This window comes from Rhinopithecus roxellana, chromosome 16 (assembly GCF_007565055.1).
Source record: "Rhinopithecus roxellana isolate Shanxi Qingling chromosome 16, ASM756505v1, whole genome shotgun sequence".
Lineage (NCBI taxonomy): Eukaryota > Metazoa > Chordata > Mammalia > Primates > Cercopithecidae > Rhinopithecus > Rhinopithecus roxellana.
Window position 1 is genome coordinate 64,934,074 of NC_044564.1, and position 13,048 is coordinate 64,947,121.

Here is a 13,048-nt window from a genome sequence, read left to right on the forward strand (position 1 = left end):
TATTCCTGAAGATTCAGTAAAACTCATATAAATAAAACATAAGTTTAAAAAGCCAGGAAAAGGTCAGGGAAGAAAGGCAGGATAGAATAGCAAAAATAATAGCAATCAGTACAAAGTCTTTAATTTTTTTATTGGTTTGAGAAAGAAGGTAAAGATGTTTCTTCCCAAACAATGCTAAAAATGAGTTTTTCTTTATATTTGTTCAAAGTTGTTTTTTCTGTTGAGGAGCGGAGGCATTTACAAATATTTTTCTGATACTTTGCGTATTAGTGAGAAAGGGTACAGACGGCAGTTTTCCTAACTATTTAGCCACTACAGAGTGAGGCCACCAGAACAAGCATCCCACAATGCAACAGAACATGCAGAGCCATGCTACCACAAGCCTGGACACAGGATCATACAAAACCTCCGAATGGCCAGCAAAAATGCCAAAGCTAAATTACGAGATGCAAAAACACGCTGAAAATGCTTATTTGAGAGTTGAATTAAAAATTCAAACTAACTTTTGGTTACACATGGACTAACTTTTGGTTACACACGGACTAGAAGAAAAAAGAATACCATTAGTGATGCTGAAATGTGATATGGCTATTAATGCAGAGACTATTCCTGCACGTGCGACAGGATCGTTCCCTTACAAAGGAGCTTGAAAGCTTCATAATTGGAAAATACGATTTTCAAGAGTTCACAATCATCAGTACAATGTGAAAACGTAACAATCTCATAGCTCTGTTGGATTTTATGTTCTTATTTAAACAAAGAAAACAATCCAAAATGTATATGCGAAATCCATATCTGGATCTATCCTTGCATTGGGACATTACAAAAGCACAAAATTGTTTTCACAGACAAGTTGTAACACACAGCCATAATGAGCTTTTGAATCACTGATACTCACACATAAAAGGGGGCTCGATCGTCAGCAGGTGCTGCAGAAAATCTAGAATGTGAAGCATACGCCGCGGCATCTTTTTACAATGGTGTTAACAAATGTCAATGTCTTGTGCTGAATGTGAGATGCATACATATGTAGTTAAAAGTGGGTGCTCCTGGTTGTTTTTTTTCTCCCCCTTTCCGCTTCCCTCCCATCTACACCTCCCCTAGAAAAGCATCTGCTCTTTACTAGTGTCTATAGCAGTGATTATTAACAAGCATGAAAAAATGTAACTGCAATCAATCTTTTATTCCTTGATCAGAAATTCATCCCACACTTTAGGTTAAGGCAGGTGAATTCTGATTCAGCTCAGTAATTATCTGGCAGATGTTATAAGCAGCTGCTGCTAAGCACAAAACCCTGGCTATTATTACAGAGATATAAGAGCTCCTGGCAAGGTGGAGTGAGAAGTGAAACAGAATGCATTCTGGTGAGGCTTCGCATCTGGTTTTCCATAGAAAATAATGAAACCTGGATCTTAAGCTGGCTGTTCTTGAACTCTTGAAACTCAAATTATCTACCCATGCATGCATGAACACACACACACAAAAGTTCCTAGCTATCTATCGTAAATGGCAAAAAAGAAATCCAGTGCATTGTCTCAACAAGCAATGCTTTCCCTAAAAACCAATCAGTTATGTAACTGAACCACAGTCTCTTTTTTTAAAGTCCCTACAATACACCCCTCCACCACCACCCAGATTAAGCTAGGTTCACAAAGAAAAATAATGAGAAAGAGATGTGGATGGAGCCTAGATCCAGGTAATGAGCACAAAGCTTAATGGGCCCGAGGCAATGTTATGGTTCCATTCAGAGTAATGGAAGGACTAAATGTTCCTTTTGGGAAGATTATTCACATAGCTTTCAAGGTAATTCTAAACCTTTTGCTTCACGAAACAAGTGGTAAGAGAGGGACAGGGCCAAAAACACTTCATGCAAAATGCACAGAACATGCTGCTCAGCCCTGGTCAACCTAAATGGCTCTTTGTGTTTTAAAATCTAACATATTTTTGTTTCTGAAAAAGCATTATCTAAGGATGATTTTAGTTTATTTTTATCATTAGTCAAGGAGGTAAGCTATGACATTTGAATCAGAGCATCTTTAAGGCATGTGAGAAGAAATCAATGTGGTTTGAATGCCTGCATGTGTGTTTACCTATATGAGAGAAAGACTGACTGAATGAATGAATGGATGATTGATTTCCAGAGAAGGGAAGGTTGTATGATTTTTCTTCTTTATTAAAATAATTTAAGGTTCTATAGTACATTTTGCCCCCTGAGATCCTAAAGCAAGTACTTATGAAGCTAGCTCTCTAGATATCTTTGATAGTCATAATAAAGCTTCTGCCCACATGACAGGGTAAATTCTGCTGAATCAGTGGGAGAGGGGAAACGAAACACAAAACAAAAAAATGAGGAAAGGGGAAAAAAGACTTTGAGACTGAAAATGTACCTCAAAAGTTTTCTAGAGTTGACCAGATGCATGACTTATGCTAAACTGGTGTCACAATCGTCTTATTTTTTAACCACTCTTAAAGTTCTGCAGTACATTAGAACTGAGGGGTAGGGCTAGTACCAAGTACTAATTCTGGTGATCAGAATGCCAAAAAGTGGGCAGCAGAGCAGTATAAGCACACACAACATAAATGTACATCATGGCACAATAAATCAGATGAACGGTTACTAGGTCGTCTGCATTTTATACTACATCTAATCCACGTAAACTAAAACCCCTGCAATAAATACACAGTCTCCATGTGATCTATGTCATGGAACACTGGCCATAAGTGGTAAGGAAAACACTTGAAGTTTCTCTTTTCTTATGATAAAAGGACTGACATTTTTAATGAGGTTCACTTGTACTCCAATTATTATAAGGCAATTAAGGAACAGTAACATGATCTGATGATCTGTTCAACTGTAAATAAAAGTCAAAAAAGCATACAAAAATATGAAAGCCCATTAGTGAAGATTTTGCCTAAAAATAATACTTCTTTTATATAAGACAGAGGAATCTGCTCCAAATGGTATATACTTTTCTCCTTTTTATTGACCACAGAATGAAAAACAGTCTGTACAGCTTTTGTTACCTAAGCCCTAGCAATACATACTTTGCAAAAGGACTGGTAATAGAGAATGTGGTCAGTAAAATAACATTGATACAAAAATGTCCCCCATACTAGTAATCATTACATCGATTTTAGGTAAACAATCTTTCCCTAAGCTCTTATTTTATTATGTTATCCCTCATACATTAAAAACAAATATTCAAAGATTAATGCTAGAGGAAAACGCCACATTGATGAAGTGTCACAATAAAGTAATGAGCTGATTTTTATGTTGGCTCAAGGAATGTTTAGTGACTTAAAAACCAAACCACATACATGATGTGCTTTTAGTACATTATGGGATTACTGGAAATTTTAAGCACTTCCTGACAAAATATCCTCCATGACCTACTAACAGACCATACCAATATATTGGTCTATCCCCTGGGGTCATGAGGTAGCTCAAGAAAGGGTAAGTTTTGGGTCAGATGGACACTGTTTTATCTTGTCTTTTGCATGCATGGCCCTTAAAGAACTGTCTTAGTTCTAGGATTCACACAGGTCAGTTAGGTAGGGTACAATTCCTTATAATGGAGCCAATCCAAACATCTTTCCAAGATCCTAAAAGTAGGCCCTCTTGCTCTGTGAGAATCATTGCATCCCCAACTTCTATGGTTGTCGTAGAAATCACTGGAGAAGTAAAAGTAAAAATACAAAGCAACGTTTCCAAATTTTTAATATTGCTATAGTCTCAAAGAAACTATACTTACAATCGAGAACTACTCCAAAATAGTCAATTTCTTGAGCGATTTATGTTCAAAAAAATGTGATAATGTTTGTATCTCAAACGGAAGTGTATACTGAAAAAGAATTCTGATTAATTGAAATTCCTGAATTTCCCAAGCCAAACTGGGCTCCAAATGATACTTACTTTATGTCAGGGCCAATGAGAGAATGTCTTCGCAACATAGCTCGTGCCTGGGCATTGGTTACACTGATGGTAGACTCTTCATTAATGGACAAGATGCAGTCCCCAACGGCAATCCGGCCATCTCGACTAATGGCACCTCCATGAATAATACTTCGAACAATCATCCCCAAGCCATCTTTATTAGCACTAACTGTCATTCCTACAGGAAAAGAGAAATGCAAATATAATTAAATACATGATTTTCCAATTCATTTTAATTTGAATTTAATAATTTCTATGATTTATATATTTAAAAATGCAAGTAACATTTTAGTCAATAAAAAGCACAGCAAAAACAGGAAAAATGTTTCTAACAAAAAATATTAAAAAGTGTTTCTAACAAAAAATATTTTTAATTAAATTTGTAAATGTTTGTGAAATTGTATATAGTCAATACGTTATAAATCAAACAGGTCTACATTGTGGAATGAATGTAATTTAGATCATGTGATGTGCTGACCCCTTGAATAGAAAGGTCTCTCAGGGAAAGTACTACGATAGTATCAAATCAGTTTTACAATATTAGATCATCTCTTACACATAAAAGAGAATAAAAGGACTACAAAAGAAAATTTATTCTACAAATTAAGCAATTATCCGCTATTACCTTATTTCTTTATCACTTGTTCATTCAAGATCTATTTACTATATGACTAATACGTGCCAAGTACTATGTTGGTTGCTTAGGATAAAAGCATAGCACAGAATTCCTAGCATCAAGAAGCCTGTATTGAAGTCTTCATACCTGGAGCCTATCACAGTGGTGTCCGAAAGCATAGTAGTTTGTTGAAATGAATTTATGTGAACTTAATCTTAATCTATTTCCATTTTATCTTTGAACTTCATTAAGCTTCTAATTTGGATATTAAATTGCTCTCTTTTCGTGTCCCCTGGATGTCTCACAGGAAATGCAATCTTAGCATGTATAAAATTGAACCTGCAATTTTTCATCTCACTTTATTTCACCATTTTTCTTCCCTTTTTTGGTAAATTGCACTACCACACTACCCTCCATTATTCAAAGTAGAAATATTGGGGTCTTTCTTGATGCATACTTCTCTCTTATCCCCTGTATTTAATCCAACACCAAATCCTGTCATTTCTATCTTCAAAATTTATCTTGAATCCATTTACCTACCATTTTCCATTTAAATACTAACTCTAGACTAAGACAACACCTTCTCTTGCCTGACTTTTTGCAAAAGCCTCCTTCCTAACTGGTCACCTGCCTTCCATGATTATCTCCTCCAATGTATACTTCCCTCAGAAGACAGAGAGGTCACTACAAAAAAAGACAAGTAATATCCTATCAGTCCCTTGGTTGCAACTCTTCAATGGTTTCCTGTTATAGTAACACACAACACACTTGCTCAGCACAGTCTATAGGCCAGGGGTACACTGGCCTTTGCAGTGTGAATCCTTGCACTGTATTATGTCCTTCTTGGTTCCCTGAGTTCTAGCAACAAATACATCTCATCTCTGTCCATTCTGAAGTCTTTGCCTGACACCTTCTTTTGGCAGCTCTTGCATAGCTAACTCCCTCTCACTCTTCAATATCAGTTCCTCAAAAAGTCCTTCTCAACAGACTCTATCTGAATTAATGTTCCCTCCTCACTCTATCCTCAATCTATTCGTTGAAAAATATAAAATCTTAAAAATTATATTTGAAACTTTGCAAAAATAATGTAAGTTCACTTAAAATGAAGTGTTGAAAGTTTCTTCCAAAACAAAATTATATAATTAAACAAGCTATGGAGAGATATAAAGCTACCAGGGTATTTATAAAAACTTTTCTTTGACAGATGTCACAAATTCCTTTTTAGATTTTCATATATTTAAAAAAATGATGTCTTTCCAAATATTAATTCTACTCATACCAAATCAGATATGATATTTCAAACATTTTAAAAAATGATTCTGATTATGTTTCTAGCCTAACATTTCATATGTGGATATGGGCAATCCAGGCTCCTACTTATTTTTTTCTGATAGAAATAAAACATTTTTAAATGTACTTAAAATATTCTGTTAAGACTCATACTAACGATTTTTAAGTGTATTGTTAAGAATACACCTCTGCTTACCATAAAACAGTAAGATATCATTTAGGAGAGAAAAAAGGCTGGATCTGAAATTTTTCAAAAGGTACTGTATTTTGTACTGTTAAAGTCAGCCTTCCCACCAATATCCACAATACAACTGTACTTTGGTAAAATAAAAATGTGTCAGCACAAAGTAAAATTTAACTCAGTGGATCACACTGGGAATCTAACTCATCGTCTTTTTCTCATTAGCATCATGCAGACTATAATAAGGCAAGACACAGACATGAAACTTGTCATGAGCTATGGCCGACATGATCTCTGAATTCACTTTTAATAGCATATTTAACTCATGACTCTCAGCTATTATGCTGTCAGGTCACATCAACCATGTAAACCAGGAGGTCAACATCAGTTAGCTGAGTTTATATTTTCCTTTCACCAAATGACAATTTTCAAGGGTCAATAACTTGGAGGTAATCTCCAATAACTAGATTTTTCTTGTAACTTGTAAGATCTTTCCATTTTATTCATGGAAGAAGTATGAAAGAATATCCCAAATCCCAAATCGTGTGCTTTGGAAATAGAGAACCAGTTACGAATCTGAATTATTCCACCACTTCCAATCAGCACAAGCTTGGGCAACTGACTTAACCTCACAAAGAGCCTCAGTTTACTTATCTCTAAAAAGGGATGACATTTGCTCTTATGGTTGTTTAAAGAATTAAGTGAGAACACATATGTATAGTAACTTTCAAAATACCTGACACAAAGTGTACAACAAAATTTAGTCACAAAACTAAAAACAAAACAAACCTATAAAATATGTTTAAAATGCATCTCTCTCCCAAACCAAGGTTACATTGCTCCCTAAAGACTAAATGCAAATATTAATTCAGCTTCAAAATGAAGCTTATTATTACAACAATCATAATGTGCCCTTGGGTAACTCAAGTATTGAATGTATTGTATGGTATATGTGAAAATCAGAGACAGACAGGTTTGAGTTCTGACTCTACCTCTTTAAAGGTTGAGTAATTTCAGAGAAATTCCTGAGTCTGTCTATGTTTCTATATCTAATCAGTGAAGGGAAGATAAGACTTCCTTTCTTTTCCCCTGAAGAACCTTGTTTTTTACCTTCAAGTCCAAACACCACATCATTAACCAAGGGACCACAGACTTATGAAAAAGCATCAAGATTAGAATTTTTTAAAGGTCACTATATGCATGTGTACATTTATTAATGTATCTGTATTTCTGTATACAACATTTTCATTCTAATTTTAACAAAATTCAAAAACCTGAATGATTCATGAAATCAAAACAATGGATTATGACAGATTTACAGAAACCTGCCATTTATTAAAACTTCTTCTGGTTATCACAAGACAAAGAAACAAATTATCCACAAAGCTAAAACTGCAAACAACTGCTTATAGCTGATTAAGTGGAGACTATGAATCTAAGAAAATGAGCTCACTGATAGACCCCTTCATAATATACTTTTCCACAAGCACAAACCCAGCCTCTATTTAGACTTCCTAAAATACTATTTATCACACTTTTTGTTACTTCAAGTTATACAGCCAACACCTTCCTACACTAAAGCTTAATTGAATGCTTTATTTTAATATTTACACAGATTTTTCAAAATTCCTTTACATTTAGTTATTCGAAGTGCTATAGAAATCTGAACATTGAGCATCTCCTATCAAATGAGATAACAGAGTAATGTTCTTGCCTTGGCATGCAGTAAATTTTAACTCCAAAATGCCAGAGGAACCTCACTGGGTCCCAGGAAATCAAAAAGCCAGGGAGAAAGCCCTATAAACATATTAGGCATATTAATAATGGAAATGAAGCAGAAAAGTTAAACTAATTGTGATTTACACTTTTATACTGCAGTGTGAATGGTAAACTAATGGTGCTGTGATTTCACATTTAAATGTCTTACTTTTTTTTTTTTTTTTTTGAGACAAAGTTTCACTCTTATCACCTAGGCTGGAGTGTAGTGGCATGATCTCAGCTGACTGCAACCTCTGCCTCCCGGGTTCAAGTGATTCTCCTGCCTCAGCCTCCCGAGTAGCTGGGATTACAGGTGCCCACCATCACACCCAGCTAATTTTTTATATTTTCTGTAGAGACAGGGTTTTGCCATATTGGGCAGGCTGGTCTCAAACTCCTGACCTCAGGTGATCCACTCGCCTCAACCTTCCAAAGTGCTGGGATTACAGGCGTGAACCACCATGCCCAGCCAATTGTTTTACTTTCACTAACAAATGACAGGGCTCTTTTACACTTTAATTTTAAAGTCAGGCTGTTGAGGGAGGTTTAAATGGATTTCTAGATGTGATAGAAAGGAAAGACAGTTCTACCTTTCACTGTTTTCTTCCAATAACTTAATTAACCTAGTATATTTTTATATCAAAACTTAAAAACTAAGATGGAAGCAACTCAAGCGCCCATCAATAGATGAATGAATAAACAAAGTATAGTGTATACATACAATGGAATATTATTCAGCCTTAAAAAGGAAATTCTGACACATGTTACAACATGGATGAACCTAGAAGACATTAAAACCAATCACATATGGACAAATACTGTATGATTCCACCTACATGAAGCATTTCGTCAAATTCATAGAAAAATGAACGGTAGTTGACAGGGGACTGGTAGAGAGAGCAATGGGGAACAATTGTTTAATGGATACAGAGTTTCAATTGGGGAACCCAAAAATGTTCTGAAGATGGATGGTGATGATGGCTGCACAATGACGTGAATGCACTTAATGCCACAGAAATGCACTCTTAAAAATGATGAAAATGGTCAATTTTATGCTATGTATATTTTACCATAATTTAAAAAAGCAATATATCTTGACATATTAGCAGAATACATAAGAAAATCCATATAATTCCCCAACAGATGAAGAAATGCTTTGACAAAATTCAACATTCTCACAATTAATTAAAAACTGGTAAGCAGGCCGGGGTGGCTCACGCCTGTAATCCTAGCACTTTGAGAAGCCGGGATGGGTGGGCTGCCTGAGCTCAGGAGTTCAAGACCAGCCTGGGCAACATGGTGAAACCCCATCTCTACCAATATATAAAAAATCAGCCAGGCGTGGTAGCAGAGGCCTGTAATCCCAGCTACTCAGGAGGTTGAGAGAGACAAGAATTGCCGAGATCATGCCACTGCACTTCAGCCTGGGCAACAAAATGAAACTCTCTCTCAAAAAAAATAAAATTGGTAAGCAATCCAAATAGTCAGATTGCAAAATCTAATGTACCCAAACCATGGCTCTTACAAGAGCCTCCTAACTGCTTCACTAACCTAAGCTCAATGCTCTTTTTTTTTTTTTTTTTTTTTTTGAGACGGAGTCTCGCTCTGTTGCCCAGGCTGGAGTGCAGTGGCCGGATCTCAGCTCACTGCAAGCTCCGCCTCCTGGGTTTACGCCATTCTCCTGCCTCAGCCTCCCGAGTAGCTGGGACTACAGGCACCCGCCACCACGCCCGGCTAGTTTTTTGTATTTTTTAGTAGAGACGGGGTTTCACCGGGTTAGCCAGGATGGTCTCGATCTCCTGACCTCGTGATCCGCCCGTCTCGGCTTCCCAAAGTGCCGGGATTACAGGCTTGAGCCACCGCACCCGGCCTCAATGCTCTTTTTAAAACACAAATCTGATCATGTCACTTTCATACCCTTAGCTCCCGCTGCCTACATGAAGCATAAGGCAGTACACGGCTGCAGCAGAAGTTCTGTGTCCTGCACACAAACCCATCCAGCAGCTGTCTCCCACTTATCATTCCTTTAGTTCCAACTCTGACTTTGCTGGTCATCATACCACACTTCATCCATATCGAACCAGTTTCAGTAATATTTAACATCTCTCTGCCTTACTTCTCAGCAGCTTTCAACTTTTTCAAATTCCTCAACTACGTGGTAAAAATCTCCTCTTTTTAGACCTAAATCATACATCTCCTCTTTTCTGAAACCATTCTAAAGTTCTCTACACTTGGAGAGCAGGGATTAGTTATTCCCTCTTTAAAGCCTTCAATGTTCTCTGTAAGTATCTATCATAGCACGTACAATATTTTAATGCCTTTAGGATTTTAAATGTCAATTAGCTTACTCTCTTAAACCTGCGTTAAGAACAGTAATAATATTATGGTGTCTATGCATTGTGGATAGAGTATTAAAATAAATGTTTGTTAACTGAGTAAATACACTAGAATAATAGTTCTCAAACAGGCTTTGTAAAATCTCTGCCTTATCAATTATTCAAGAAAAATGGGTTCTATGGCCAATTAAATGTGAAAAATGCTACATCTGATAATCTCTTAGTGATTCACAATGCACACTGGAGTATAAAAGATATTGAGATGTAAAAAGAAACCTGTCTTCTTAAATTTATCTCATCCCAAACTTTTAAACTTGGAAGTCATTTATAACTCCTATTAACATCCTACAGAACTAATATTTTGAGTAATATGGCATCAGAAACACTAAATTAGCCGATAAAATAATTCTAGCATGGCTTAGATATCTGTCTCATTATTAATGAGTTATGGAAAGTTCTGCAGTTCAAGCTTTGTATCATCCTATTAAACATAATGTATATAAGAAATATTACAACAACATAAATATTATCTGCTACAATTCTTTGTTTAGCTGCTGTTGGTAGTACCCCGCCACCATCAAATGGAACAAAATCTTGGCAACCAAGGCTGAAATCCCACTCACCAAGTAAGCACTGCTGGATTCCTCTGCCAAATCTCAACACAAGGAAACAAGACCCTGCCATAAGATGTCAATGTAATGGGTAGTGGTTGGTTACTTCATAGAAGGAAATGGATCTCTGATACTGAATTAACCAGAGTCTTAGGCTGCATTTGGACACTCAAAGCAACTCATCTACCACCCTATCTATCAAAAAAGACAGGGCTGAGTCACATGACTGTATAACTCAATGAGAGAACAAATATGCTCTGCCTCAACACAGTTTTAGCTATTGTAATTAGGATATTTCTACAGAAAGTCTTCTTTGCCCAATTCAGAGGGTTTTGTGGTTAAAATAGGACACAAAAATCCTGCCACCTGGGGAGTCCTACTGAATAACTCACATTTACATATTGGTGGTAGCACACCTGGTTGTCTTTTTAGTCTTTCTTTCAGCGAGTGAAAGAAATTAAATGCAAGCTGACTTATACATCACTGGTTCATTCAAAGAAACTAATAATTTACTTCTCCAAAGAATTTAGAATTCCAAATTGCTGAGTTTTCATTTTCTAAGAATTCCTTTTCTGATTTGCTGTTTCATACATAAACAATTCATATATCTTTTACTGAATGTAAATGAGGCTTGTGAATACTCTGAAATAATTAAGAGAATGAGGGATTTCTGCTCATACGAAGTAAACAAACCTGTAAACCATTTCAGAAAAAATAATGAGGACACAGAAAGAAAAACCATAAAAACTACAGGAAAATTTCTACCATCTGTTCTCTTATCTACAGCAAAAAAATATTGAAATTTACCGTGTTCAATATTTCCCCTTGTCAAGGGGGTTGAGAAATAGGTATATGAGGAAAATGAGAAACTTACCTAGGCTAGAATTGCCTTTTGCTATATTAATAGTCCTTTCAAAAGATTCTTTAGATACATTTTGAAGCATGACACACTCAGCATTAGAGGCCAGGGAGCTCTGTTCAAGCAGGTACTCAGAACCCTGTAAGAAAGAAAAAACAAGTCACAAGTCACATGGAAAGGGAAACTAGACTTTGGAGTGTGATTTCAACATCACGCACATTCTCTAATTGATTGTGCTTTATTCTGCAAGAACCTGCAACCAAAACAAGTTCATAGGTTGCTTTCTGAAAATCTTAGTGCCAAGAAGCACTCATTTCAAATGAAGAGAATGGCCAGAATAACCCTTCAATATTCCCTACCTCATCATAAAACACAAACCATATCTTTAGAATATTACCTTTCCAGCTGAATCGGGTGGCACAGAAGGAAGTTCTGCACTTGATATAACTTCACTTGGTAAATGAGATTCAGTCCACACTATTGTGTTTTCACATTCATATTGCTGTTCAATAGCATTTGCAGGTGTGTAGTCATTTATAGTAAAGCCAGAAGCAGACCCCATACTTATGTCTACCAAAGGTGTATTCTCATCCTGTCTTTGCAGGAGATTCTGGGTATATAGTTCCTCCAAAGTCATATGCAGATCAAGTAGTGGATCACGAGAATTTTCAATAACATCCTGGTAGTTAAAAAACAAAACAAAACAAAACAAAAAATGAAAAATGTGACCAGAATTACATCACTTCTTAATGAACAACTATTTAGTAAAATGTAAAACATAACAATTATTTATTACTCAGAAAGCATTAACAAACACAATTCTTCCCTTAGCAGGTTTTCTGCATATCTTTATTTTCATAAATGCTTTTAAACACATTTCCTGCAAGTCATACGTCTCATGTTCTACTGAGTTATACTTGTACAAGATACTAAACATAAGATCATTTAGATATAATACTATGTTATATTTACAAATAAAATTATTCAGAGTTTAAGCTACATAGAAGAGCAAGTAGCATACTCCCAAATCTCACTTAAAGTGTAGTTTGTTTCCCATCAGTCTGAAGTTCCTATTTATTATGAGATCAAGAACATAAAAAGTATGACATTAACTGATTTGGACTCACAAGAGCCTCCCAGAGAAAATTATTTTGATAGGCATTTATAAGTATTTATGGAGAAGAATAGACAGCCTTACAATTCAAATTATCATAGGAAAAATTTGCATAAATATCCTGTAAGATATAACAGAAGGAATAGTAAAATGGATTGTCATAAAATGTAGGCTGTAAATCTAGGCTCTGTTATTAACAATTTGTATATCACAGAACCTCTCTTGGCTTTATATTAGATAATTTCTACAATCCTCTGAAACTCTAAAATTTTATAGTTCTATATAAATGTGTGTATCTACTTACAACAGATATATTGTATCACTTACGTGCTCTGGGAAAGCAGTCGCT

The 13,048-nt window shown here is 35.8% G+C and overlaps 1 protein-coding gene across 8 annotated transcripts in view; it reads right to left on the bottom strand.

Moving 5' to 3' along the window:
* MPDZ (multiple PDZ domain crumbs cell polarity complex component) overlaps nucleotides 1-13,048 on the bottom strand; it is a 179,203-nt gene that overhangs the window by 61,373 nt on the left and 104,782 nt on the right. For all 8 annotated transcript variants that reach the window (XM_030920145.1, XM_030920146.1, XM_010383157.2 and 5 more), the window contains 3 exons: nucleotides 11,983-12,264; nucleotides 11,601-11,724; nucleotides 3,914-4,112 (listed from right to left, as the gene is read on the bottom strand). In XM_030920145.1, coding sequence (XP_030776005.1) covers nucleotides 3,914-4,112; nucleotides 11,601-11,724; nucleotides 11,983-12,264 — 605 coding nt within the window. The remainder of the gene's footprint in view (nucleotides 1-3,913; nucleotides 4,113-11,600; nucleotides 11,725-11,982; nucleotides 12,265-13,048) is intronic.